We start from the raw sequence: 27,513 nt of genomic DNA, 5'->3' as shown, positions 1-27,513 counted from the left end.
TCTCTAGCTTTCGTACACACAGTCGGGTACTATATAAAGCCCCTCCCATATTCCCCACTCTCCTCATCCTCTCTGCCTTCCCCGCCCTGTATCTCTACGTCTCTCGTCCAACCCGAGAGCCACCGCCCCGCTCGATACCCGGCGAGTTCCCGCGGCTGTTGCCGACCCACCACCGTGCCATGGCGGCGACGATACTCCCGGATCTCGGCGCCGAGATCCTCATACCCGTGTGTGCCGTCGTCGGCATCGTCTTCTCTCTCATCCAGTGGCTCCTCGTCTCCAAGGTCAAGCTCTCCCCAGGGGACGCCTCCGCTCCCGCGAACAACGGGAAGAATGGGTACACCGATTACCTCATCGACGAGGAGGAGAGCATCAACGACCAGAGCGTCGTCCTCAAGTGCGCCGAAATCCAGAACGCCATCTCTGAAGGTGAACTCTTTAATCTCTCCCTTGTTACCTTTACCGGGTTCGCTTTCTTTTTTCTTTTTTTTTGTTGGGCGTTGTTTAGCGTAGATCTCCGCTGTTCTGCGAGTGGGATTTGCTGGAGTCTTTGCTTGTTTTGGTTCGATTGTGCTTCTTCGCTGCAGTCTGTCGGTGAAAGTTTGCGTCTTTTTGTGCCATTTTGTTTTAATCTGCCTTTTTCTGTTTCTTGGCTCTGTTTTGGCTTCTGCTCAAGATGTTTTACCAGATTCACGCCAACTAGTCGCTTGGATCTGTTCTTTTAGCGGTGTCTGTTGCGATGTTTTGGAGATTGCGTGTACGCAATTAATGGTGGTGTCGTTTTGGCTATAATTCTCTCGGTGGGTTGGTCATGGGTTTTCCAATCTGCTTCTTCTTCCTCATTTGTTATTTGGTTTTTTATTTTATGTTCTGGTCCATAGGGGGTTATGATTGTCATTTTGGCAGTGAATGTTGAGAGGTATCACGTGCTGCCCTTGGTAGAATAAACATATTGCTCGTCAGATCTCAAAATGAGTATCATATGCTTGAGTTGCAGGGTATTATTTATCAAATACACATATTCTAAATGTAGTTCAGATCGAAGTTTGCCTCTAGCATTAAAGAAGATCTATAAATAGGACCCACTTGAGTACATCAATAACTATTATAGTCCAAAAAACTGGAATACAATCCAGTTTAGATTGGTATATTTTGTGAATTGGGTATTCCACAAATCAGTCGTCTAGAGAGATTGGACCTTCATTTGGATACGGCCCATTTCATTGTTAATGTTATTGTATAAGTTTATTTTAATTTTGAGGTATTTATTAATTATGTACCTCTGTAATATTGATATTGTTGTTGGTATGACTCCACAGCAGTTCTTTGTGGTTGGCACGTGTGTGAAGAATCTCATCATTCATCGTAGATTTTGGACCACTTCCTTAATAAAGACGATTCTTTTGTCACAAATATCCTGAGTTACTTTTGTGCTGCACGAACCTTTCAAATGAAGCATGCATTATTTCTGTGTGCCTCTGTCTATAGATGGAGGACACACTACACAGTGGCACAACTTAGATCTAGAACGTTTTGCGGGGTCGCTGTCTCTTGATTTAGTTGGAATACTTTTGCTGTTGAAGTTGGGTAACATGTCAATGTTGACAACCCTCGAAGGAACTACTCTGATGATTGCAGATCGAATTCTAAATTTACATCAAATGGTTCTGTACCTATTTATGTTCTAATTAGATAATCTACTGGGATCAACATAATAAAACTTTAAAGTGGTGGTTTGTTGGAGATTATAGGACAATGTGACAGACAATTTGGTTTGCTGTTTCTTGGAATTGTAAGCTGCAGCCCCATGTGGTTGGTAACAAGGATTCTCTGTTTCTTTTTTTCAGTTGTCTGCATGCATTAGTTTTCACTGTTCATGTGTTGCGGAGTAGTTCTTCTCGTACTTGATAACCAAATTTGAAGCCTGATGTGATTCCTTAGATTTTGTATGTTTGCTTGCTTATGATGATGGCATAGTTAATTAAAGTGAAACGTGTGTTGTAGGGTTGACCAAAAAGGTGGGCTTTCCGTTGATTTAGTTTTTGCTACCTATTGTATTTTTGTATGGAATTAGCTATGGATAGTCCAGATACCAGATTTGGATTTAATTTCATTCCAGTGATCTCTTCATTTGATTCTTTTTGTTTTTTTTTTGTCTCTTTATTGTTGTCATCTTTGATTCTTGTTTTGTGGATCGTCCTTTTCCTGTTTCTTTTCTGAATCACATCCTTACCAGAATTCCCTAAGCATTTGCTAACTTTACCACGTGCATGCTGGTTGGTATTGCAGGAGCAACTTCCTTCCTCTTCACTGAGTATCAGTATGTTGGTATTTTCATGGCTGCTTTTGCTGTCTTAATCTTCCTTTTCCTCGGATCTGTGGAAGGATTTAGCACAAAGAGCCAGCCTTGCACTTATGACCAAACCAAAACATGCAAGCCCGCTCTAGCTACTGCTGTCTTCAGCACCGTGTCCTTCTTGCTTGGCGGTATTACATCGGTGGTTTCTGGCTTCCTTGGAATGAAAATTGCCACCTATGCAAATGCAAGGACCACCCTTGAGGCAAGGAAAGGTGTCGGCAAGGCTTTTATTGTTGCATTCAGGTCGGGTGCTGTAATGGGGTTCCTTCTTGCTGCGAATGGTCTTCTGGTCCTCTACATTGCCATCAACCTGTTCAAGATTTATTATGGCGAAGACTGGGGAGGCCTTTTTGAGTCTATTACTGGTTATGGCCTTGGTGGATCCTCCATGGCTCTGTTTGGGAGAGTTGGTGGGGGTATCTACACTAAAGCTGCTGATGTAGGTGCCGATCTTGTCGGGAAGGTTGAGAGGAACATTCCTGAGGATGACCCTAGAAACCCAGCTGTAAGTCCTGCTACTTGTTTGAGCATTTTAAGTATTTTAAAGCAAGTCACCCATGCCAAATAAACAACAAACGGATAGAACGGACCACGTTGAACCTCGGGTTTAGTTTGATTAGGTTTTGTTTGGTTTCATCAATCCATACTTTTGGTTTCAGTTGGGCCTAGGAATATAAAGCTAAAATAGCCCAAACTAAACCGGGTGTCCTGCATTTCCAATGTTTTGTTAATAAAAGTAAGACTGCTGGTCACATAATCTTGAATTTTGTATAATATATTCTTTTAAGTATTATTTTTCCAACCAGTCAATGAATGCCAAGAAATTGAACCACTAAGTTGATAAGTGTCTGACCTGGTTCATTTTAGGATTTGTTCTTATTCGGATGGTACATATAGATGCAGTTTGGATTGTGCTTGTTCCATACAAAGTGAACTCGACTGGCCCTTTCAGGATTTTATTGAGATTGGGTATTGGTGTTATCTTTTCAGGTGAATAGCCCAAACTAAACCGGGTTTCCTGCATTTCTAATGTTTCGTTAACAAAAGTGAGAGTGCTGGTTGTGTAATCTTGAATTTTGTATAATATATTCTTTGAAGTATTATTTTTCCAACCAGTCAATGAACACCAAGAAATTGAACCACTAAGTTGATAAGTGTCTGACTTGGTTCGTTTTAGGATTTGTTCTTATTTGGATGGTACATATAGATGCAGTTTGGATTGTGTGTGTGTTCCATACAAAGTGAACTTAACTGGCCCTTTCATTATTTTATTGAAATTGGATATTGGTGTTATCTTTTCAGGTGATTGCTGATAATGTAGGTGATAATGTGGGGGACATAGCTGGTATGGGCTCGGATCTTTTTGGCTCATATGCCGAGTCATCCTGTGCTGCGCTTGTTGTGGCCTCTATCTCTTCCTTTGGGATCAATCATGAGTTGACTGCAATGCTGTACCCTCTCATTGTTAGCTCTGTGGGTATCCTTGTATGTCTGATCACCACCTTATTTGCAACTGATTTCTTTGAGATCAAGGCTGTTAAGGAGATAGAGCCTGCACTAAAGAAGCAGCTGATAATTTCCACAGTTCTCATGACTGTGGGAATTGCCATTGTCACTTGGATTTCCGTTCCTTCTTCCTTTACCATCTTCAACTTTGGAACTCAGAAAGTTGTCAAAAACTGGTGAGCCTATTGATTCTTCTTTCATGAAGGGCATAATATCAGAACTTTGACAAAATATATGTTTCTGCATGTTAAAGCCTATGTGGCCTGCATTATCATTAACACACTAAAACTGTCTTTCAAGTTGATTCAAATGAATTACGTTATGAGGCAGAAAATTTGGAAATGTATCCGGTACCCAACTGGTGCTAACCTTCCTTTTTAAGTATTGCTAGATGAGTGGCATTGTGCATGTGTCAATCACACTACTACACATTCATGCATGTCATCCAGCCAGTGGCACGTCAATGTACTTTTTGATACAGCCGGCATCTAATGAAGCTTCATCAGTCTGTATAGAACTGAATTAAATGTAGATTGCGGTTATTGCATGATTGGCTATTAAAGAAGATGGCATTACTCATTTTACATGATGGGTGTAATTGGCAACTTGTAAATAGGTTATTATAGCCAGATAAAGAATGGCCAGATAAGTTGTTTTAATTCTTAACTGGAGCCTTGGGGAGCAATGCATGTTCTTGGAGTTAGGTAAGCTTTGCCCTCTAATATACTGAAAGATAGAAAAAGCATGCTTTGTGAAAACAATTGTTCAAAATGTGACTAGTATGAAGGATAAATCTTGTTCTTCTCATTTTTTTGGTTACTCTAGTACATTATATCTTTTTGTCTCTTGGGATTGCAGGCAGCTGTTCTTGTGTGTCGCTGTTGGTTTGTGGGCTGGCCTTATCATTGGGTTTGTGACTGAATACTACACAAGCAATGCATACAGGTGACAAATCTGATATGATGTCATTCTTTCTCACTTCATGTCGTTTTTTCCTATATTTATCGTGACTAGGATTACTCACTTGACACCTGCGCTTATATTGTACTTCAGCCCTGTCCAAGATGTGGCTGATTCCTGCCGAACTGGAGCTGCTACTAACGTCATCTTTGGCCTTGCATTGGGATATAAATCAGTTATCATTCCCATTTTTGCAATTGCTGTCAGCATTTTTGTTAGCTTTAGCTTCGCTGCGATGTATGGTATTGCAGTAGCTGCGCTTGGAATGTTGAGCACAATTGCCACTGGATTGGCAATTGATGCATACGGTCCTATCAGTGATAATGCTGGAGGAATTGCTGAGATGGCAGGCATGAGCCACAGAATCAGGGAGAGGACTGATGCCCTTGATGCTGCTGGAAACACTACTGCTGCTATTGGAAAGGTTTGATCATGTTCCTTTTCGGGTCATGAAATTTTTGTTACTTTCGTTCATTTGTGCTCGTGAAAATGCTACGTTTGTTTTATCGGCCATGTTATCGCTTTGTGTTGACATAGAAAAAGGAGCTATTTTGTATGCCTTTTTGTGTCCAATCATTCGAATAAAATGCCTGAAAGTAGATCTTTCCCTTCTTAAAATTTGTTCATACTACTATAGGGGGCATTTGGCTTGGCAGTAGTTTGATTTCTCTCTTTTTTCCCTTAATGCTGAAATAAGACATCATAACTGCAAAAATTCCTGAATGTTTGCTGCTTCTGTCCAGGGTTTCGCCATTGGTTCTGCGGCACTTGTGTCCCTCGCTCTCTTTGGCGCCTTTGTGAGCCGTGCAAATATTGTGACTGTCGATGTGTTGACTCCAAAAGTGTTCATTGGCTTGATTGTGGGCGCTATGCTCCCTTACTGGTTCTCTGCAATGACCATGAAGAGTGTGGGAAGTGCAGCCTTGAAGATGGTGGAGGAGGTCCGTCGGCAATTCAACACCATCCCAGGTCTCCTGGAAGGCACTGCCAAGCCTGACTACGCAACATGTGTCAAGATCTCCACAGATGCTTCCATCAAAGAGATGATCCCACCAGGTGCACTCGTGATGCTTACGCCCCTTGTTGTCGGGATCTTTTTCGGTGTTGAGACTCTGTCAGGTGTTCTTGCCGGATCCTTGGTCTCTGGTGTTCAGGTAATTCTGTTGTGATTGATGACTTCTTAATCCTTTTAAGAGGCATGCTCAAGCTATATAACGAACGGAACGAATTACGACAGCTTGTAATGCACATCACGTCTAACTTAAGAAGAATGATGATGGAGTGCTTTGGAAACTTTTCCAAACTTTTCCGAACAAAAGTTTGGTCTTTTTTACTGAGCCAGTGTTTTGATTAAAATCTTTTGAGGGTTTGCATTCTTTTTTTTTTTTTTCCTTAAACTACAAGTCACGGCGATATATCTTTTATAATATGTGTGTTAGGTGAATTTATTTTCTTCTCCTTTTTTGTCAGATTGCTATCTCTGCTTCCAACACTGGTGGTGCTTGGGACAATGCCAAGAAGTACATCGAGGTAAAAGTGTGATGGCACTTTCCAACTTGTGTACTTAGGATTTCTTCTGGACCGTGTCTTATGCTTCTGGACTTGTTTATTGATTATAGGCTGGTGCCTCGGATCATGCGAGGAGCCTCGGCCCCAAGGGATCAGACCCGCACAAGGCCGCTGTCATCGGCGACACCATCGGAGACCCTCTCAAGGACACATCCGGACCCTCGCTCAACATCCTCATCAAGCTGATGGCGGTCGAGTCGCTCGTCTTCGCGCCTTTCTTTGCAACCCATGGAGGTTTACTCTTCAAGATCTTCGGATAGCTGGAAGGAAGAAACGTAGAAGGCCATATGCCTCCAAATTTTTTCCTAATCCTTCTGTCCACCAACCTTGTCTCGCCATTGTATCTGCTACAATAACTATCTTTCTTAGAGGATGTTCGATTTTTGATGATGTATCTGCTCGAGGCAGCGCCTCTGCAGTATCTAACAGTCCTGAAGAGGCTGATGACGACGACAACCACGATAACGATCATGTTATGGTAAGTTGGGATTGCCTTTGTCCTTTTTTTCTAGTAAGAGATACCTTTACATCGAATTAGTTCTCCCCATGTTTCTTTGTTTTCGTCTTGGTTGCCATTCGTGTAGTCTCGGAGCATGGATTGATGCTCTCATAACTGATAGATGTTTATGAAAGAAATGATAGAAAGTCGATTAGGCTCGATCGATAGACCATCGAGCTTAGCATTAATGATTTTGAGCTTGAGGTGAAGTCGAGACTAGGCAAAGTAACCATTTTGCTAGGCCCGAGCCACTGGTGAGTAGCTTGACTCAATTTCACCCTAGGTGGGATCGAGCATGATTCATATCAAACTGTCAAATCGAAAAAAAAAAAGAAAAAAAAAAGAACAAAACAAACGAGAAAATGCAAGGATAAGATGTCGTAAAAACCAATAATTTCCTGGTGAAAAATAAGAACTCCAGAATTGAGAAAAATTACGCGTCCAAAGAAAAGTTATAAGTTAATGTCAAGCTGGTTGCCAAAGGAAAGTACGATCGAGAGATAATTTTCGCGAAAAAGAAGTCGAAAGGGGAAATTTTTTTTAATTTAATATTTTAATTTTTTTTTTTTATTTTTTTTTTTTAATTTTTTAATATTTTTTAAATTTTATTTTATTTTTTTTTTTTTTTTTTTTTTTTTTTTTTTTTTTTTTTTTTTTTTTTTTTTTTTTTTTTTTTTTTTTTTTTTTTTTTTTTTTTTTTTTTTTTTTTTTTTTTTTTTTTTTTTTTTTTTTTTTTTTTTTTTTTTTTTTTTTTTTTTTTTTTTTTTTTTTTAATATAAAAAAAAAAAAATTTTTTTTTTCCCCAATTTTTTTTTTTTTCCTTTTTTTTTTTTTTTTAAAAAAATTTTTTTTATACTCCTTTACTAATTTTATTTTTTTTTTTTTTTTTTTTTTTTTTTTTTTTTTTGGTTTTCTTTGTTTTTTTTTTTTTTTTTTTTTTTTGTGTTTTTTCATTTTTTTTATATATATTGGTGGTGTGGTTCCTCCCAAGAAAACCAATCGAGATACATATATGGTATTTATGTCGGCGGAATGTCGGTAAAGGAAAAGTCATGCCCAGTCAAATTTTGACCAAATATTTGTAAAAAAAAGTAATACATTAAAGTGATTTTTTTAAGTTACGAGCTTTCCATTGATATAAAAATCGAGTAGGATGGAAAGTTTATGCCCGACCAAAATTTGGTCGAATTGAGGATAAGCGCACCATTAACATAACAACAGCTTTCTTCACTAATAAAGCATCACATCTTTGACCTCGTCTTTGATCGAAATTGGCCCGAACTTGGCAGGAGGCCTTTCCTCTATGTAATACCTCGCTCGAAAATTTGCTAGAAGGGCATAATAAATAAGGGGCACTACACGATGCATGCACAAAATATCAAATGGGGAGTAAGATACTCGAAAAGGAGTAAACATAGGAAAAGGTCAATGGTGAAAAATAACAGATCTTGGCCTAACCTATTGAGACCGCGCTCGTGCATCGAACGTATCCGCGGAGTTCAAATATAATCATAAGACATGATCCAAAAGAGCAACTTTTTCTCTAGGCAATGAGGGAAATCAATTAGAAAGGAAGCGGAATACATACGTGTAGCCATAGATTGTTAGTGACGCTTCGGATACCATCAGCACTGAAGTTGTAATGCATGGTAGTGTGTTGGCCTAACGCATGTGATAGTAGACACAGCTATTTACATAACAAACTAGGAGTTCTAACAGTAATATTTATCGGTGTGTTTCGCCAAACATAAAGGAGACGGGTGTCGCCTGATTCCGACATGGCCATCAAGGTAAAAATCGGAATTCAAGCGGGGTGGTAGATGCTGATATCAACGACAATACCTAATCAAACGTACTACAAACCAAGTATTTGAAAAGGTGACTTACTTCAGTAAATTAACAAGAAAATTGAAGAGCTTTCAGACAATGCCGCTCCGTCTCATTTTGTCTCGCTTATGCTTCTTAGGAAAGAGGAGTGTGTGGTGCCGCCTTTGCGCCACCATGAAGGTTAACTGGTGAAGAACTTCAGAGAATTGATCTTTCACCGACCCCATCCTGCAGTGATATTCAAACTTCAATAACAATGAAAAACAAAGCTAGCCATTTATCACAAGGATGAAGCACAACACCTATAGAATATTATCGTATGAGGTTTGCTTCCGGTAGATCCTATGGAGGCGGGAAGCAGCAATTCCCTACGTATGATTAATTAACGGTGATTATAGACGGAAGGCCGATCGGTGATAAAATTGAGATAAAAGTAGAACTTTGAAGTTTTTTATGAGACCAAAAATTCACTTTGCATTTTGATTAAATTAAAAGTCCAAGGAATCGTTTTACATTTTGAGCTAAAGTTCAAGGACTATATTTGTCAAATTAAAAATTTAGAGATTACATTACATATTGGATCATAGTTTAGAGATCATTTGTTTCTTTACCTCGACAAAAAGTGATTAAACCAACTTGGTCCAATTCTCAAATTATAATTCCCTCCTTCCCCAACACCCGAAAGGTTGAAACCTAAGTAGTACACCGACATGGACACGTGACATGCGATACATGATACGCCGACACGTCGTTTTTAAAAAATACAAATTTTTGACACGTTAGGGACACATTATATATTAAATATATAATTATTATTTCTATAATTTTTTTACAAATGCGGAGAATAAATTTTCTATCCTAGGTAAATCCGTAATTTGATCCATAGTCTAAACACTAGGCAAGGAAAATAAATATATATATCGGCGCGCACCCGAAGCCCATTCTCTGCTCTGGCGCTCGCCGGGCGTCGCTGGCTCTCTCCCTCATTCTCTCTCTTAGCCCAAGACGCAGACAACTCCTCCCTTCTCCCCCGACCTCTGCCCTCTAGATCTCCGCCATCCCTGCCCTCCTTCCTCGCCGACTCGCGTGTCCCCCCGGCGTGTCGCTCGCGTTGACCAAGTGTCGGACCTTCGACACGCTTTGACCGCGTGTCGGACGGGTGTCCAATTTTGTCGGACGCGTGTCCGTGTCTGACACGTGTCCGACACCGACTCGGCCACTCCCTCCGCGTATCGGTGCTTCATAGGCTGAAACTGCCTTCTCTTTTTCTCCCTGCCCTACTCTGGTTTTTCTGTTCTTGGCAAATTCGGACATAAGGCCAGTTCTGGAGTGTATTTTGCTGCTTCGCTGTTTAATCGCTTGTGGTGGATTTCAAGATTATCTGGGGACGATTGGCTGTTTCGCCATTGTAGAAGAAATGTGGCCTTGATCATATTAACAGTGAAACGTCCTTTTCCTCTCTCGGTATGTCGTCGCTTCTCTGCAATTTTTTCCTTTTCCTCGTTGTTTGGTTTCGGGAAGCGTGGGGATGTCAACAGTCAAAGAAAGGAATCGAGCCCCGAGGGTTTGGCTGAGTTGTGAGAAAATTAACGCTGGAGTCGTCGACCCCACGTCCCGTGCGCAGCGAACGATACGATTTTGAGTGTAAGCGGGTTCGTATGAGTTATAGGAGTTGGTGGGAACAAGCTCGAATTGGGTTTTGCTGAAAACAATATTGTTCTAGTTGGAGTTGAGTTGATTTTAAGCTAGGGCTTTTCTTGATTTTGGACTCTCGCTCTCTCTCTCTCTCTTTCGGTCGCGTGTGCACAATCTTATGCGTAAGGATACTTGTGTTGATCCATTCTTTTCACTTCAGTCGGACTTTGATTATATATTACCATTTTGGAAATTGTGACTGGACTTTGATTATATGTTCCTCCACAAGCTGAACTGTGGACCTAATTTTGCCATACGAAGTGGATTCCTAGATTAGGTTGGCGTAGGTAGATGATTAATAACGGAAAAGGGGATACTGAATAGTAAGAAACGGCGTCATACATGGGAATCTATCCCGATTACTGACGACGACACTTCTGTTTGTTGAAAACTAGTTAATCGTAGATGCTGTTTCTCAAGAAGAACTACAGGTAGACTAGATACTGAACTGATGTGATTCTTTCTATGAATTGAACACATAAGGAAGCTGATATTACTTGAGATTTCTTGGAATAGTTGGTGGGTGTGTCTAGATTCATGATGCAATGTTGTCAACACACCCTGGAATCGAATTAACCAGTTGCATTTCTTCCATTAATAAGCATTTTCTGCTCAAGTACTCATGCATTGTGTCCAACTTGTTATTCATTTTTCTTTTTTTTCTCATTCTCGCTTTTGGTTTTGCAGTAAAAGTTACACGTATCTGTCAAAATGTAATTCGTCACATTGCTTGACATCAATTATTGCTGGTGACCTTTTGACCTTGTTTTTGCTCACTCTATTTTGAGTTGGTTTATCTTTTTATTCTGTTAGTCCTACAGAGTTCATTGGACTTGGTGGTTCAAAGATTTTAATTTGTTCAAGGATTATGATCTTGTAATTTTTTTCAATTTTCATTGTTCATATGGGTTCATGTGTTGTTAATTCTATCAGAGAATGCCATGCCAGAATACTTGAAAGGTTTACTCGTACAGATTTGTTTCCTGACTGCACCTTTTTGATTCAGTACTTTTCATTACTCCTTTCCATGTGCTGCATGAAAAGCTTTTTGACTTTGGTTCCGTTTAGCTTTTATGACTTGCTGATTACAAGAAAAGTATCACATCTTGCATGTTCGGTTCTTAATATTGCTTGGATTGTCTTGTTCGTTGGGTCACTTATGTGAGAATTTAGTGAGCATGGCACTAATTGGCTTTCATTTGATTCCACTGTGGAAGTACTCGTTATAGGATGTCATGGCATATTTGCTTCTTTTGACAAAGAGGATCACTACTCTAGGGTGTCCTGGCGAAATGAATCTTTTTTTTTTTTTTTGGCACAATCCACATGAATCTTTCATGTGGTGCATGACCAGGAAATTTTTTTATGTTGTAGTTATGTTGGATTTGTAGCTTTTAGGCTGATACTGAAAGTTTTTTGCTCATTATATACCTGGTGCATGATTTTGTGAAATGCACGATCAGTTTTAAATCGTTGTTTTTTTTTTTCCCACTGTAGAAAGCAATCTTTTTTATGGATTGATGAAGGATGAGTTAAAGAAATCCTTGTTGTCCTAACTGCTCAACAGTGCTTCCATGGATAGCAAAAGCTTAGCTGAGTTGAGCCTTCCCTGGATCTGGATTATTGAGTATTTGGCAAAATTCGAGCAAGTTAAACCATCCCTTTTACATGGTATTCTCCTTCTACAGTAGCATTTTGCGAGTTTTGGTCCATCTTTCTCATCATTTTTGTTGGGCAACTGTTTCATATGGTTTATGCTTTCCAGTTATCATTAAAGCGGCTCCAGAAATGCCTGCTCACTTGAGAGAGAATATGGAGGAAGTTGTTTCTTTGAGATGCTTGGAGGAGCTATGTGGCACTCGAAATGGAAGCATGAACAGTACCTCGTCCTCATTCGAATCAAAGGCAAAAATTAATGCATCATATAGCTGCAAAAGTGTCCTACAGTATATGCTCCATAATGTAAGTTCTAATAAATGTAGTGACTATGTGCCTTCTAAAAAGAGAGAACTTGAAGCAACTGTGCCTTCTAAAAAGAGAGAACTTGAAGCAACTGTTTTATTTTCTCTATGACATCTTTCCACTGGTTCTGCTCAAATGATTGCTGAAGTTCGGTATCTGTTCCCCTGTTCTGATTTGTTATATCTTAGGGCTCTGCATCTGATCTTGGAGTGACTGCAAATGAGGTGCTGAAATGGGACCTTCACTCATTTTTAATGCACAAGAGAGCCTCTGTGCCAAAAACTGCTCTAGAGGAGGTGAGCAGATTTTTCATCCAGTGCTGTTAATCTTCATGATGTCCTCTTTCAATCAGGTTTAAATTGGTTTTATCCTTGTTCCTTGGGCAGCTAAAAGATACAATACTTGGAGGTACTCATCCGCATGCTGATTCTTTAAAGGAATTGAGTCGATTGGCACCCGTTAGTCATTTAAATGGGAGTGTCATTCATGATGGTGGACATACTGGACTTTCATGTGTGCCTGACATGGGAGATGGAAATGCTGCTGATACCGTTGATGAACCAAACTTGGTTTCTCGACCCACAAATCACGTGGAGCTTTTGGAAGGAGATGACGATATTAGGATATGTCTTCCCACAAAGAGGAACCATACTGATGTTCATGCTGAAAATATTGAAAGGAATTGTGATGAGAATCAACATGATGATGCTCATTCAGATGCTAAAAGGGCTAAACAGCAAGATTCTGATGAAAGAAAGGACAGAGAAGAATCGCCAGTTGTTCTAACTGGAAGATTAAGTTCCGAGAGAATTGATGGATGTTCTGAAAGAGAGATGGCTAACCTGGTTGAGGATCATATGGGGGCTGTGGATGAAGACCAGTTGTCAGTGGGAGATGGGAGGCATTATGTTCAGCCAAGGACTTGTTCTGATGCAATGGAGCAGGGGTTTTCTGTTGATGATTCCACACGCATCCATGACGCCATAGAGAAAGCAAAGAACAGTGAATCAGCTCGGGCATCGCAGTGGGGGCAGGCTTTTACCAGTAATGTGGAAGATTACGTGGTCCATGCTGATGGGGAGGAAACGTCTAGTGATAGTGATGAATATAGAAAAGAGGAGAAGGATGTTATGATGAAAAAGCATGAATTCTTATACTCTCAGTCTCAGTGCCCATCAGCTCGCAATGCGTTTGCAACAGTTGATTGGAGCGAGCAAAATGTTTGTATGAAGTGTAATGAAGGTGGTCAATTGTTAGTTTGTAACACCAGCAGTTGCCCTTTGATGGTTCATGAGAACTGTGTGGGCTTATCAGCTATGTTTGACGACAATGGTATGTTTTACTGTCCATTTTGTGCGTATTCTATTGCCATTTCTGACTATCATGATGCCAAGAAAGAGGCCTCTTTGACAAGAAAAAACTTATCTGCTTTTATTCATGCTGGATTCAAGCACCAGCAAGAGAATTTGGATCAGATGGAACAGAGTCTGTTAGGAAATGGAGATAGTGAGACTGATAGAGTAAATGGACATAATGAAATGGATGTGAATGGCCATCAGTTTCAGCGGAACGAAAGTGATGGAGAACAAGATGATCCTTCTCAACGATGTAATGGTGGTGACGCTAATTTACCAAGTAGAGAAGAAGAAGAAATGGTTCGTGGTGGAGTTTCTACTGATGCAGCGGAATTCTTGGAAGGGAAGTGGAACAGGGAAAACAAATCCAACACGGTTGAGAGGACTCCAACTATCGAAAAGCAGATGGAACAGAACATGGTGCAAGAACGGCCATCGGGGCAAGTTCTCGAAAGAGAACAGGACCAAGTATTGGAAAACAACCTGTTCGTTAATGGGACTGTTGCTTATAAGAACACTTTTATTGTCCCTGTAAATCAGAGAGATGAAGTCGGAGATGAGGAAGATGTTCTTCATAAGGATGCCACTGATACGCCAGATGGAGGTGCTTGTGCTAATATTACTGCAGAGGAAACTTCCGGAGATGAAGATAATGAAACATCCATATCCAATTACAGAATCAGTTTCCGAGGGCAAAGAAATCAGGAGTAAGGTTTTCCTGTATACTGAACTTTCCAGGGGTTGATTGGGGCATGATATTTTTGAACTTATAAGCATTACAGCCCCAATATTTGAAATTGCAGGGAAGCCTCTGCAAATCCTCTCTTTATGCAAAATGAAGTGCCCTTGATGGTGGAGAAGGAACAGACTCCAGAGGTATGTGTCCTCTATTGTAAACTTCCAAGTATCATGTTTTTGTCTTTGGGGGAATTGTAATTCAACTAAAATGAACACCTAGTTCTGAATATGCTATGATTTCACATACCCAAGAAAACTTCAAGGCTGTCTATTTTGACCTTTATTATCTCGCAAAAATGTACACATTTGGTCCGTGAACTTGCACTCTCTTAGCCTCGGAGTGTTTCCTAGCAAAACAGGTTTTTTGAATGCGGTAATCATATCTCGTAAAATTAAGTTCTTGAACTTTAAGATTTTTTTTTATTTTTAAAATCAAGTCCTTTCTTCTCCAATTCTGGCAAAATGAAGTTGACTTGATGATCAGTGCTAGCCGAGACTCTAATGCAGCAAAAAAATCAGTTTCACCGTGGACGATCAACTTAAGGTCTGTGGACAATCAAATGGGTGGGAAGAAGCAAAGGACAGTTGAGTAATTGTCTTCTTACCCACATTAAACTTTTCATTAGCATTGATCAGAGACATCAGCTGTAATTTGCTGGAATCGGAGAAAAGGGACTTGATTGGAAAACATTTGCGACTTCAATCACAATTCCAAGGACCGTGTTGAAAAGCCTTTTCATTTCCATCAAGCAATAATTTTGGTCCCATAGTATTGTTCCTAGTTACATGGTTGCCCTTGAAGAACATTTTATTTCACTGTATTGTGTCGACATCTGAACTGCTTGCTCTGCCCAGCCTACTTCACAGCCAGAATCAAATTCAGAGTCTCTGCCTTCTGGACAGCTCGGACCCTCTTCGCTGCCGTTACCATCTAAACACATCTCAAGATTCTCATTGAGGGGAAGGAGGTGTTTGAAGACTTATGCAAGTTCTGTGGTCCCTAGAAGAAGTGCAAGGATCAGATCATTTGCTCGGCCAAGTCAAGAAAGGACCGAGGATGATGCAGGTCTAGTTATAGAAATAGATTGACTAACGTGTGTCCAACAATAGAAATGGATAGATCAATGTCATGAGTAGCCGTCGGGGTTCATGTCTTTTAGGAGCTGAAATCCTTTTTTGCTGCACATAGCAGCATTTAGTTATAGTTCATGGATCTATTTTGCAAATGGCCATCACTTTATTTGCTGGATCCTTTTTGTACTTAGCGGCGCTTAAGATTTTTTGCAGCTGGATTTATGAGCCGTTGTGTTAGAGTGATGTCTATAGTCAGGACCATGTGATTTGGAATTTAGAGGGCATTGTCTGCTCCATATAATCCTCCTGAAATTCTTGTGGTACTTACTAACTTGGTATGCATCTCCAATTTAGAGTTGTTGTTCCCTTATCTGAGTTTTACAGTGTGGAAATCAATGATTTCTTTGATATATGTTCTTTCAGAGAATTTGTCTGTCGGTTCTCTTGCTTGATATCGTGCTGACTTTTTGGATTTGCCCTATCAAAAGAAAGTGGAGATGGTGTACCGAGCATATCTTGTATCCAAATTGCTTCTTTGGTAGACTAAAATGTTAGCTGACCTTGTAAAAAAAGAGTGCTTTGAGGAGTATTAGTTTCCAGTTAAGGGAAGTCTACCTCGCAAGTTGTGCATTCGACAGGCGTATTTAGAACAAATTTAACGAGTAGAACACACATTATTTTGGCATCCCGGATAATATCTTGTTGGCTGGGAACTTTAGGAATATCTTCAGAGTTGTTTGTGTTTGTTCAGTTGATGAAGCCATGAAGCCTCAAGTTTGTTTGTGGCTACAATCATGTCTAGACAGAGAAGTTGGAGAGACCGGGAAAGAGATGATGTTCATCTTGGTGCAATTCCAAGTGAAAGATAGTCGTGGCTGCTGAACCCATTTTAGGGGATGGGATTTGACACTATGTAAAACCATTTGATTAGCCATACACCTTGATTGCCTCAATGTGGCATTTTCTTGAAAGTGTTTTCTGTGGCGAGACTCCAGTTGCTTTTGACCAAGAAAATTTTATGTGAGATCATCGCCCTTCCAAGGCTTACGCTTGGAAGGATTGTTTTCTTACGCGGCTTTAAGAGGATGTGCAAAGTATATCGATTCGAATTCAAACCTTAATGGAGGACGAACATGCTCGTTATTTGAGTAATGACAAGTAAAAAAAGTATTTGGCGAACTAACTACATCACGCGATAAAAGATATATGGAGAAACAAATTGACCATATATTATATTTTTTAAAAGATAATAAGATTGGTTATTGACACGGCATTAACATATTATGCTTTATGGTAAAGCAAACACTATGGAAACTCAAATCCCGAATATCGAATCATAGGTGTTCGAGACCTCAGCTCGGATGGTATTTGCTTTTGTACTTGCGCTAGCACACTCGCCACCGCCACCTTACAGAGCGTGACGTGGACGAGCGTAAACGCTCGTCGCCGCCTCTCTCGCTCGCTGTTATTCACCTGAACTGCCCTCTCCTCCTCCTCCTCCACCTCCCAAGTCCCAACACTATTTATACATCACAAAAACCCGAAAAAGCTTTCATCTGCCGCAAAGCCACACAGTGAGAGAGAGAGGACGAGAGAGAGAAGAGAGAGAGAGAGAGAGAGAGAGACTTAGCTCACCTCAAATCCAAGAACCCCTTTAGTTAATTCTGCGGCTTCTTTAACTCTGAGCCTTTAATTTGCTGTTACACTGGTTCCAGAATTTAGGGGGTCGGTTTTTTTTAAGACATTTGCTATTTCTCGATCGATGTTAATTATGGGTAAGAGGAAGAGAACCGACGATCGTCTCGACACCGACCCTTCCCTTTCGTCTTCTTCACCTGGTACGTTTTGTTGTGGTTCTCCTTTTGCTTCTGAAAGGAAAATTTCTGCATTTTGATGGCCATTTTTTATTCCTGGAAAATGTGGGTATGAGTGGAATGGAAGAAAGATCGGGTTTTGATGGTTCTGATATGTGGGGTTTTAGCGACATAGGAAGGAAATGAAAAATCAAAATCTGAGTGGTCAGATTCAGAGTTTAGCATTTTCTAGACTGTTTTGTTGAGCTAGAATGATTTGATGGCACGAAGCCAGGATTGGATTCTTTTCAACTTTTGCTCTAAGTGGAGCGATCCGAGCTAGGGTTTGTTCTTCTTTTAGTCTGGCTTGCCCTTTTCTTCCCCTCAGTTTTGATTAATTTGGATGCGCCCTCTCTCTCTCTCTCTCTCTCTCTCCCTCTCATAACTGCCATGCCAATTCCCTGTGTTGCTCGTTTTTTTTTTTTTTTTTGGGTTTGATCAAGGTTTAGATTGGTGAAAATCTGCGAGTGCACCTTGATTTTTTCTGTACTGGCGGAGAGTTTTAACCATTTCTGGTGTTGACAATGCTGCACGTTTGTCTGCTTGAAGAGGTGGTGAATGGTTAAATCATGGGAAGTAGCTTGATGAGAGAGGTGGTTTCTTATCCCATTGGCATTGCAGAACATATTGGCAGATCGAGGTAGATTGTGGATGAGCTCGAGAGGCTGTTTAGATGTACTGGAATCAATTGTTACATCGAACTGATAGAGAGAATGCTGTGGAGAATAAGAAAGATGGCCGTAATATACTCAAAATTAGAGAACTCAGAATATGTAAGACTGCAGGTGTGTGTTTCGGTATTAGACAATGAAGCCCAAAATAGATCGTATAGAAGCCTTATATGTTGAACACTCATCTTTTCCAGTCAGACTTCAGAAATTCAGAGTATATGACACAAAACATGCATTTAGAGGATTTGTAGATCTAGTGCATGGATGAGTGAGTGGGTTTGTTATTTTTGGCAATGTTGGAGTGCTCATGGGGAGTACATAATATTCTCTTCCATGATGAATGGTGGCTGATTCTGGATCTACGATGTAATGCGTACCAACTAGTGATTATCCATGAAACATCATCAAGTTTAATTTTATTTATTTTTATATCCCAGGTAACCAATTTGATCGTTGTTTTGTGCTTTTCTTGTTCTTTTTGTCTTCTGCTTGGATTTTTTTTTTGGTCAAAAACTTCTGATTGGATTGACTAATGTTTGTTGTGTTTGAGTTTGTAGAATGCATATCATTTCTTGGATACATGTTCATCAGACAGTACTTCGGTGCAGCTTCGTATTTGTAACTCTCGAAATGATCTTTTCTGTTTAATCTTTCCTTTGTGTTGATGTTTAAAGGGTTCTCTTTTCTTCGTAGGCTGCACTGCGTTCTTGAGACCCACATTTGCTTTTGACTGTTGATCCACAGACATTGTTTTGTGTGATCTTTGATTTCGGATTTTGGCTTGCTTTAATTGCAAAGACCTTCTTTCCAGTCTGAATATTTTATGTTCTAATGAGGTCATTGAATGGGTTAAGTCTCTGTTGATGCATGATACACCCAATTTCTCTCTTCAACCTGAGCTGTATAGGCTGCACTATTTCTGCTTGAGATACACCTTTGCTTTTGACTGTTGATCCACAGACCTTGTTTGGTGTGTTCTTTGATTTCAGATTTCGGCTTGCTTTAATTGCAGAGACCTTCTTTCCAGTCTGAACACTTTAAAGTTCTAATGAGGTCATTGATTGGGTTAAGTCTCTGTTGTTGCATGACACACCCAATTTCTATCTTCAACCTGAGCTGTATAGTCTGCACTATTTCTGCATAGATTTACTGTGATCAAATGAGACCTTCATGTATCTTCTAGCTTCCTTTCAAGTCTTCTAGCTTCGCATATCTTGTGAGAGACCATGGGTGATAGTTTTGCTTTATGTGAGACAGAAGTTACTGACAAAAATATTTTGATTTGCAGCAGAAAGCATGCCGTGCTCTTCTGGAGTGGAATTGTCATCAAGAAAGGTGAGCTGCCTCTAGGCCCCCTTCATCTTAGGGTTGTTCCTCCAATTTTTTTCCAGTTGTTTGATTATCGTACGCATATTTTTCTCTTTTGACTTTATAAACTTTTCAAGCACCCTTAACAAAAAAAATACTTTTCAAGCACTGACATATTGAAACCCTCCGCAGAAGTCTTCTCACTTCGTGGACTCTAATGAGATGAAGCCTTTCACATCAAGCATGGAAATGGATACTTCTTCTAATCACTCTTCTCCTTTACATCTTCGGCAAAATCTTGGGCGTTCAATGTTTTTGAAACGCTCACGTAACTGGTATGGACACCAGAACTCATGGCGTAACTCAGGTGCCCATATGAGTGCAACCACTTCTCATGGAAAGACCCCTCCCTCTTGGGAAGAGAGACTTAACTTCAAGTTGGCTAGTCGCTACAACTCAGACAACTGGCAATATGCAGGTTAACTATTTCTCTTACGCATCAGCTAACTCGTTGGTTTAAAGCATTTTCTAGCCACAAATGAGGAAGTCGTGCACCCACTTTTGGACACGGTGATTTTTTACATGTCAATGTTTACATGCCAAATGTTATATCAGTGTTGTTGGAAACTTAAAATCGGCCATCTGTTATGATGCATTTCGTCACAAGGTATCATATATTTCTTGCAGATTATAGGGACAGAGCCTTTAACAGGCCGGAGAGGATCAGGTCAGATTCTGCCACATTAGATTCTGCCTCACTTGAAACGGCAAAGTTGCAATGTGGTGTCTGCCAGAAACTTTTGAGGAGGAAGCCTTATCTTCTTTCTGGTTCTCACTCGTCCTCGGAAAACTCTGTTGTGGCAGTTCTAGTATGTGGGCATGTCTATCATGCGGATTGTTTAGAACAGAAGACGGCTCTTGAAGACAAATCTGACCCTCTATGTCCCATTTGTCTCAACTTACTCTCACCCGCTGATGCCTTTAAAGGAGGAGGGGGCCAATGATTGTACAGGCTCTTTCTAACAAAGAAGACTAGATGCTTATGCTGCGCATGCTAGGATGTCGTCGTAAATATGATAGGTGATATCTATATATATGCACTCAATATCTGGATGGGCTTATTAGAGGAAGCGCATTTATTATAGCCTTATAGGATATAGAATTTTAGACTATGAATGTAGTGTATATCGTCAGTTTGTATTTATCGGACACATTGCAGCTTCGTGTTATCTTAGCCCATTTTGTGCGAAAACGCATACATCATCGACTGTGTGCCTCAAATGCAAACTCGGCCTCCTTGATGGACTGATAGCTGACTGCAATTGCATTATTGAGCGAGGCGGAAGTGCAGGAATGTTTTGTTCTGGATGAAGGAGAAACATCATCAACATGCCCCTTATGTAATTTGGTTCGATGAAAAGTAGCTTCTACTTAGCTTGTCATGAAAAATTATGCGCGAATACCTGCGGGAAAGCATCGAAGTTGGACCATGAAAGTTAGTCGCAAGTATCATGTTGAAGAGTTTCTTGTATATTGTGAGTCATGTTTGTTCACTGTGTGAACATATCTCTACATAATTTATCATTGCGAGTCTACAGAAGATGCTGTAACCATGGACTTGGATTGCGGCAACTTCTCACAACATTTTCAGACATATTTGATACTTCTATTTCTGGCAGAAGGATTTTGGCTTTTCTTGCTGAATACCATCTGAAATGTTACGAAAATACACGAATGAAGGACAGAAACGCAAAAGGTTTCCAGCATAGTCCATACTAGTCACTTCTCAGGAGTTAATTTTATACACTTACCCTAAGAAACACTGTAGTCATCAGGGAATACGATACTCAGTGATCATGTGCTGGAGTGGAAGGATGAGAACCAAGGAACCATGCCAACTTGATCACACCCGCAGACGTCCTTGCCATGTGCAATGTGCTTCTGTGAACAACCTACGACTAACGCTGAAACACGCGGTAACAAGGAATTTTAATCCTCCAACTGAAATCAGAATGGCAATCTGTAGATATAAAAGGGAAGAAAAAGACTGGAACACAGCATCAAACTTGTTTGACGTTCAGAAAAGGAAAGATGCTTCTCCAGTGACTTCGGCGGATCCAACTGAGACATGTTTCTTGAGATGGCGATAAACGAGCTGACTGGCTAGCTAATCATGATCACGTTAGATTCTACTTCTCTATACACCGACCTCCTTTAGGATTAGAACAGTTTTCATGGGGCGATAAAATGAGTTGCTTTACTACTAAAGTTCATGATTCCCAATTTCTTTTGCCGACATGCCCAGGTTATTGCTACAAAAATGATGGAAATACGCTACTCCTACTAGCCTTTCCACATGCTAGCACTGAGATTTCTGCTCGTCCAAAAGGGAAGGTCAAGATTCCTCAGCATTGAGGATGCCTTCTAGATGATACCCGTTGCTCAGGAGTCGCATATAGACAAAGCAATTGGCAGAAAATAGTAAAGATTCTATCTACATTAGGAAACCTCAAATTAATCAAAAAGTTTGGAAACCTCACATAGACGAAGCAAAAAGTTTCACCCATGCTTCAATCATAGATTACCAGACATGATAGTGATAGACCACGGTAGTATATCTCTGTGTCCAAAGTTAATGAATAACTACATGAAATCTGCACAACCTCCTGTATAAATCTGAATTCAAATTACAATTTGCAATGTTTCCTTGCATGTAAGTTTGTTATGGCCTACTCCGCCGCACGTACTGCAGCAAACTTCCCTTTTGGTTACTCCCTCTGTCTTTGTCTGTTGTTTCTTGTTTTGCTTGGTTGATGGCTTTGGGGTGCATGGGGGAAGTACATGTGTGGTAAAAGGATCTTTTCCATCAGTCGACTTCTCATATGGACCCCTAACGGGGCTTATGGAGTTGGAATAGGTGATAAAGTAGCAATCAACCGTGAAGCACTCAGGACAATAGTCGTAACTATTCTTCCCTGTGCAATAAAAAACGGCAAGGGCATGGCGGCAAGGTAGACCACTAGCTTTCCATTCCAAGCAACTACAAACCCTTTTTTGAAGATCCACCACCACATTGATAGAATTGTCATGAACCTCAAATACCGTATCTGATGAGAAAAGCACTTTTAAGCTGGTTGCTCTCTGATGTTCTTCTTGTAGTTTTTCCTCCCTGGATGGGGTTAGTTTTGTAACCCAATTGCCTGAATTTGTTCGGCGAGCATTAAACAACTCCACCAATTTCGATATGAGCACCTCTACCTTCTGTACAATTGGTAGTTCCTTCACTTCCTCTATCCATTTAGCATATGGCTCTGCAATATCTACTGTGATAAAATGAAAAGGTTCACCCTTGAATGATGCAAGCGCCCATTTGTCTGGTTCACTCTGCATTATCCAATCATAAGCTTTTGAAGAAACTTTCTTCATTTGTTCAATGTATGCTGTAAAACTATCAAGCCGCTGTGCATGGGCAGCAGCCAATAATCTGCTGACTAAGAAACCCTTGCCATCCCCGGTGAATGGACCCTTCACATTCTTCTTGAAATTCTCTACAAGATGAAAGATGGAGTAACCATAATGGCCATTCTCAAATACCTGATGCACAGAATTCTCTAACCCCTTTTCATGGTCAGAGATAAAAGTTATGGGAGTTGAAGTAGAAAAGGCAGATCTCAACTGCTCTAGAAACCAGCACCAATTACTATCATCTTCAACGTCAACAACAGCAAATGCAAGAGGGAAAGAACCATCATCTCCATCCACTGCACTAGCCATTAAGAATACTTCATGGTACTTTGATTTAAACGATATAGAGTCAAGGAAAACAAGCGGACGACAGCCATCATTGAATCCCTGTATTAAGGCTCGGAAAGATACAAAAAGATGCTGAAATCTTCCATTGTCACCAGTGAAAAGCTTTGCCAAACTTCCAGGATTTGCCTCTACTACTTTCTCACAGAACAAAGGCAATTCATTGTACGCTTCTTTATATGAACCCAGAAGTTGCTCCCTAGCATCCTCAATTCCACGCCACAGTTGACTATAGTTCAACTCGATCCCAAAATCTCGAGCAATTCCCTGAGCAATCTCCCTTGGCTTGTGATGTGGACTATCTCGTAACCTATCCTTTATGATACTTACTAACCAATTTTTTGCAGGATGAGCAGCCTTCCAAGACTCCCCACCGCAAGTATGAGACTTATTCATTCTTTTCACCACAAATGATTGTGAAGATGGGACCCAAGAAGCATGAATTCTCCAGGAACACCCTTCTATCACACAGATACCACTAACACGGTTTGAGTCATTCTTCTTTAACTTGTATGCAAACCGGTTTGCAATAGCATACTTTTGTAGCGCATCACGAAATTCAGGCACGCTATTGAATTCCTGGCCTTCGCCTGTAATACCTTCTCTCCATGCTCCAACAAGTGCTTCCAGAGACAGGACAGAGTCAGCAACAACAGGACAATCGACCAAATTGTCACTCCAAGGCGCAGCTTTTTCCTGTTGCTCCTCATCAACAACTACTGCAGGAATAAGGTGCTTCTGAATTTTCTTCTTCCTGGATGTGCCTTTTCCTGTCCCTCCAACTTCATCAATTAGTGATCCAATGCCGGGAGCACTGTCAATACTCTTTAATAGTGTTGTTCGCCGTTTCTTCTTAATGGTATCAGCCGGTGTAGAACTCATGTCACGTTTCTTCTTAACGGTATCAGCCGGTGTAGAACTCATGTCAACTTGTGTTGGAGAGAGAGCTTTTGAATCAACAGTGACAGTGACAAGACCATTAAGAGTAGAATTAGCAGATGAAAAACGAGTAATTTTACGATTGGCGTTGTGTGGAGCAGCTTTTGACTTGGTGGACACTGCTGGGGGATTATGATCAATCACAGCAACGTCAATTAATGAATCCACAGGTGCTCCAGCAACAACAATGGACGTGGTGGCTGCAGCAGTACCAGTTGGCAAAGTCTCAGCAAGTTTTATGTCGTTTGTCCTGCGAATGAGCATTAGAATTGCTATAAACACACAATATGATTTCTCATTCTCTCAGATCATATCAGGCACAATACACTAGAACTAATCAATGAGCAAAAGGACACTAGCATCTTCTTTCATTGATGGAAGGAAGGCAATGTTCCTCTCAATCAAGCTTGGCTGGGTACATGTCCACGAAAGGAAAGCTATCATAAAATAAAAAAACTAAGTTTTTAAAAGAATCACCAAGAGAAAGGCAATCTGACACAACATGAACAGTATGGATTAGAAACTCACGGTAACATGATTTGTGTATGATACTGTCAGTACCTGTTGGCATGATCCCTCGAGCTTTGAGGATCAAAACCTTCTCTTCCCATTATATATACGTCAGCAGTTACTGAAGCTCCATGAAACTCATACATCCTTTTTAGGTCCTTGTCATTTACTAAATTGATGAGCGTCCGCTTGTTCAGAGGCAAGAAGTATTTGATTGACAAAGACCTAACATCAAGATTCCACATTTCGGCTAATTTTAACTTGAGATCATCAAAAAGGGTTTCTTGATTGATCTCGAGAGCATTTGCCTCTCCTCCAGTATATGACATTGAGCCATCACTGTTAGTGCTGAACTGACCACCAGATTGACAAATGAGGATAAGCTTCCCCTTTGCCATTTTATAAGCATCCTGAATATACGTAATAGTATAAATACACGAGTGAAGACAGGTGACGAAAACATAACTGAATAAAGAACTCAGTAAACTAATATGTCAGCCCCCATAGCTAAAATAGTTTTAGGCATAAATGCATAAAGAACCAAGAGTAAAAATTGATAGCCAAGAGTCGACAAAACATAAGATTCCATTTTACATGGCTTGGCCATCAGCTTATATTTTCAAGCGAGGGAGAGGCAGAACTCACTATATTTAAATCAGAGAATGCGCATTAAAACCATTAAACTGTCTCAATATTTACACAAAAATCGTCCTAAATTTCTCATTCACAATCCTCAAAGATGTAGAGATTACAGACAAAAGCTCTCATAGCAGAATTTAACAAGTCATACGCGTCCGTAGAGGTACCATGGAGAGCTTTTCCCCCACACACTGTTGATAAATTCCGTGGAGAGCTACATTGTCAGAAATTTGTCCCAATCCCCTACTCCCAATCTAACAAAGTAATCAACTCGGATCATCCTCGAAATTAGTAGTTCAAAACAAAAGTTGGCTGGTCCTGTAAGTGAATTCAAGTCCCAATAATCAATAAATTAAAGGATCAACTATTACACAATTCACACTGAATTATGTCATTAGTGGATCATCAATTCATCAGAAAGTCATGATACACAATGACATAGGCTTCACTCAAGACACTCTTTAAGTCAAATTACAAGAAGACATATTCAGTCTTCCTTCAACCATATTGCCAAAAAAACAAAAGAAAAGAAAACTAAGACAAAACCCAAGCTCCTACAGCTTCAAAACTCAACCTTTTAAGCAGCAGCAACTCTTAAAGCCTCCCCTGCTCTCCAACGATTCTTGATTCCCTCAACTTTCGCCGAAAAAACCTACCCAATTAATTCCAGACGGAGAAAAACCAAAAAAATAGGATTTTGGAACGAAATTCGTACTACGAATTAATAATCATGTGCTTGATGGTTACCTCCAATTTTCTGCTCGCCCTTGAAATTGTGAAAAATAAAGGAAAATCTCTTCTCTTTTCCGAATTAATTTCGCAGCATCCCTTTTAGGGTGCTGCAAGAATCATGGGCGATCGACGCTGCCCCGAGTAAAACCGGCGTTGCTGCAGCAGCAGGCGCCGTCGTCATCGGTGAATTCTAAGCTTCAATCTTTTTCAAAAGACGACTTCTCTTTTTCAGGGAAATTTCGTTCAACCCCCCAAAAGATATGGACTTTCGCAATCCGGTACAGGTGAATTTGTTTGCAGATGGGCCCCGAAAGTTTCTGTATTTAACAAATAGCCCATTTCTGTTCTGTCCAATCCTATTCCCACCACGGAAAACTTGGCAAAGCAAATTTCTTACACCTAATTTGGATTTTTTAGTTCGAAAAGATAGAATTTAGATTCAAACTGTTTCAAAATAATTTTACCAAGCATTAATGTTTTTAGACAAAAAAACTTATAAAATACAATATCATTTTATAATGTTTTTTTTTTCAAACTCACTTGATGTGTTTCATCAATTATATTATCTATGTTTTATATTCTCAACTGGGCGAATATAAATTAATCTATCGAACTAACTTACAATAAAATGTCATAAACTTTAAGATTATACTTAAACAATTGCATTATATGAGGCACCCAACATCAATCTATGATAACATTTTACAAATTGATTTTACGTCTTACTTTCTCCATCCTCGACATTATACTCCGGGGCCACTTAGTACAAACATGTCTGTAGCTAATTGCTAATATATAGCTACCAATAAACTCTATGCATATGCATCTGCAAAATGTTTGCTTGCGGGAGTTTATTTTCATATATAGTAAAGTTCTGTTTGTTTTGCGAAAAATATTTTTTGAAAAGTCATTTTTCAAGAAAATGATAATATTTTTCGGTGCTTGACTGAAACCTAAAAATAAATTGAAAAATATTTTTCATTGTTTGGTAAGATAAATCTCCAACTATCATATGTGCCACGACCGCATTAACGTGGACAATTTTTGTAATTAAAAAAAAAAAATTATTAGTAATCTTTTTATTTTATTTTATTATTCTTCTCTTTCTTTCTTTCTTTTTTTTCTTCTTCCCCATTGGTCGTCGGGCTTCAACGATGGCCAACGACAAGTCACAAGTGAGGGCCAACCTTGGCGGCCTCACGGGGATATAGTGAGGCTCAAGCTTGCCGACCTGCCATAGCCGACGAATGGCGGATGAAGAAAGAAAGAAAGAAAGAAAGAAAAATTTAAATTCTTGAATTTTTCTTGACTCGATGGATCGGGGCATGGGCATCAAGGACCTAGGCTTGACCTCGATATTACTGGGCTTGGCGTCATGGGCATGGACACCAATGTCCCGGGTCCAACCTTAATGAACTCGGGTGCGACTTAGATAGACTCGGGCCAGGCCATGATGGATCCGGGCTCGGGTATTGGGGACCTAGCCCCTCTACCAAAGACCAAAGAA

At 40.0% G+C, this 27,513-nt stretch overlaps 4 protein-coding genes across 10 annotated transcripts; 3 read left to right on the top strand and 1 right to left on the bottom strand.

Moving 5' to 3' along the window:
• Nucleotides 1-56: 56 nt before the first annotated feature.
• LOC115750973 (pyrophosphate-energized vacuolar membrane proton pump) lies at nucleotides 57-6,928 on the top strand. Its single transcript, XM_030688608.2, has 8 exons — nucleotides 57-429; nucleotides 2,290-2,864; nucleotides 3,662-4,041; nucleotides 4,724-4,810; nucleotides 4,919-5,249; nucleotides 5,569-5,979; nucleotides 6,296-6,355; nucleotides 6,445-6,928. Exons 1-8 carry the CDS (start codon nucleotides 180-182, stop codon nucleotides 6,652-6,654), a joined length of 2,304 nt encoding a protein of 767 aa, XP_030544468.1. The 5' UTR covers nucleotides 57-179; the 3' UTR covers nucleotides 6,655-6,928.
• Nucleotides 6,929-9,998: 3,070 nt separating this feature from the next.
• On the top strand, nucleotides 9,999-15,914 carry LOC115751001. Of its 3 annotated transcripts, XM_030688653.2 has the most exons (8): nucleotides 9,999-10,184; nucleotides 11,913-12,086; nucleotides 12,181-12,377; nucleotides 12,566-12,673; nucleotides 12,764-13,411; nucleotides 13,460-14,439; nucleotides 14,536-14,608; nucleotides 15,326-15,914. In XM_030688653.2, exons 2-8 carry the CDS (start codon nucleotides 11,990-11,992, stop codon nucleotides 15,557-15,559), a joined length of 2,337 nt encoding a protein of 778 aa, XP_030544513.2. In that variant the 5' UTR covers nucleotides 9,999-10,184; nucleotides 11,913-11,989; the 3' UTR covers nucleotides 15,560-15,914. The 3 variants fall into 3 exon arrangements, with proteins under 3 accessions (XP_030544513.2, XP_030544512.2, XP_030544510.2); XM_030688652.2 differs by having other exon boundaries at nucleotides 12,764-14,439; nucleotides 15,338-15,914; XM_030688650.2 differs by having other exon boundaries at nucleotides 12,764-14,439.
• On the bottom strand, nucleotides 15,672-26,244 carry LOC115751003. Its single transcript, XM_048277459.1, has 6 exons — nucleotides 26,022-26,244; nucleotides 24,687-25,045; nucleotides 24,073-24,375; nucleotides 22,065-24,030; nucleotides 18,812-18,817; nucleotides 15,672-15,711 (listed from the first exon to the last, which is right to left on the bottom strand). Exons 2-6 carry the CDS (start codon nucleotides 25,031-25,033, stop codon nucleotides 15,703-15,705), a joined length of 2,631 nt encoding a protein of 876 aa, XP_048133416.1. The 5' UTR covers nucleotides 25,034-25,045; nucleotides 26,022-26,244; the 3' UTR covers nucleotides 15,672-15,702.
• LOC115751008 lies at nucleotides 16,919-20,983 on the top strand. Of its 5 annotated transcripts, none has more exons than XM_030688666.2 (5): nucleotides 16,919-17,382; nucleotides 18,626-18,670; nucleotides 19,360-19,403; nucleotides 19,569-19,854; nucleotides 20,064-20,983. In XM_030688666.2, the coding sequence occupies exons 1-5, from the start codon at nucleotides 17,307-17,309 to the stop codon at nucleotides 20,378-20,380; spliced, it is 768 nt and encodes a 255-aa protein (XP_030544526.1). In that variant the 5' UTR covers nucleotides 16,919-17,306; the 3' UTR covers nucleotides 20,381-20,983. The 5 variants fall into 5 exon arrangements, with proteins under 5 accessions (XP_030544526.1, XP_030544525.1, XP_030544528.1 ...); XM_030688665.2 differs by having other exon boundaries at nucleotides 19,357-19,403; XM_030688668.2 differs by lacking the exon at nucleotides 18,626-18,670 and having other exon boundaries at nucleotides 16,921-17,382.
• Nucleotides 26,245-27,513: the final 1,269 nt, after the last annotated feature.

The sequence above is a fragment of the Rhodamnia argentea genome, chromosome 4 (genome assembly GCF_020921035.1).
Source record: "Rhodamnia argentea isolate NSW1041297 chromosome 4, ASM2092103v1, whole genome shotgun sequence".
In the NCBI taxonomy this organism is placed as follows: Eukaryota; Viridiplantae; Streptophyta; class Magnoliopsida; order Myrtales; family Myrtaceae; genus Rhodamnia; species Rhodamnia argentea.
This window is presented reverse-complemented; position numbering and strand designations above follow the sequence as displayed.

Bases quoted from the DNA above. Each gene is read 5' to 3' on its own strand.
- LOC115751001 (XM_030688650.2), top strand. From the start codon at position 11,990: ATGGATAGCAAAAGCTTAGCTGAGTTGAGCCTTCCCTGGATCTGGATT. The intron at 12,378-12,565 runs GTAAGTTCTAAT...GTTATATCTTAG, and splicing joins TACAGTATATGCTCCATAAT to GGCTCTGCATCTGATCTTGG. The intron at 14,609-15,325 runs GTATGTGTCCTC...TGCTCTGCCCAG, and splicing joins AGAAGGAACAGACTCCAGAG to CCTACTTCACAGCCAGAATC.
- LOC115751003 (XM_048277459.1), bottom strand. From the start codon at position 25,033: ATGGCAAAGGGGAAGCTTATCCTCATTTGTCAATCTGGTGGTCAGTTC. The intron at 24,376-24,686 runs GTACTGACAGTA...GCTCATTCGCAG, and splicing joins TCGAGGGATCATGCCAACAG to GACAAACGACATAAAACTTG. The intron at 24,031-24,072 runs TGACATGAGTTC...TAAGAAGAAACG, and splicing joins GATACCGTTAAGAAGAAACG to GCGAACAACACTATTAAAGA.
- LOC115751008 (XM_030688665.2), top strand. From the start codon at position 17,307: ATGTTAATTATGGGTAAGAGGAAGAGAACCGACGATCGTCTCGACACC. The intron at 18,671-19,356 runs GTGCAGCTTCGT...TTTGATTTGCAG, and splicing joins GTTCATCAGACAGTACTTCG to CAGAAAGCATGCCGTGCTCT. The intron at 19,404-19,568 runs GTGAGCTGCCTC...AACCCTCCGCAG, and splicing joins TGGAATTGTCATCAAGAAAG to AAGTCTTCTCACTTCGTGGA.
- LOC115750973 (XM_030688608.2), top strand. From the start codon at position 180: ATGGCGGCGACGATACTCCCGGATCTCGGCGCCGAGATCCTCATACCC. The intron at 4,811-4,918 runs GTGACAAATCTG...ATTGTACTTCAG, and splicing joins TACACAAGCAATGCATACAG to CCCTGTCCAAGATGTGGCTG. The intron at 5,980-6,295 runs GTAATTCTGTTG...CTTTTTTGTCAG, and splicing joins CCTTGGTCTCTGGTGTTCAG to ATTGCTATCTCTGCTTCCAA.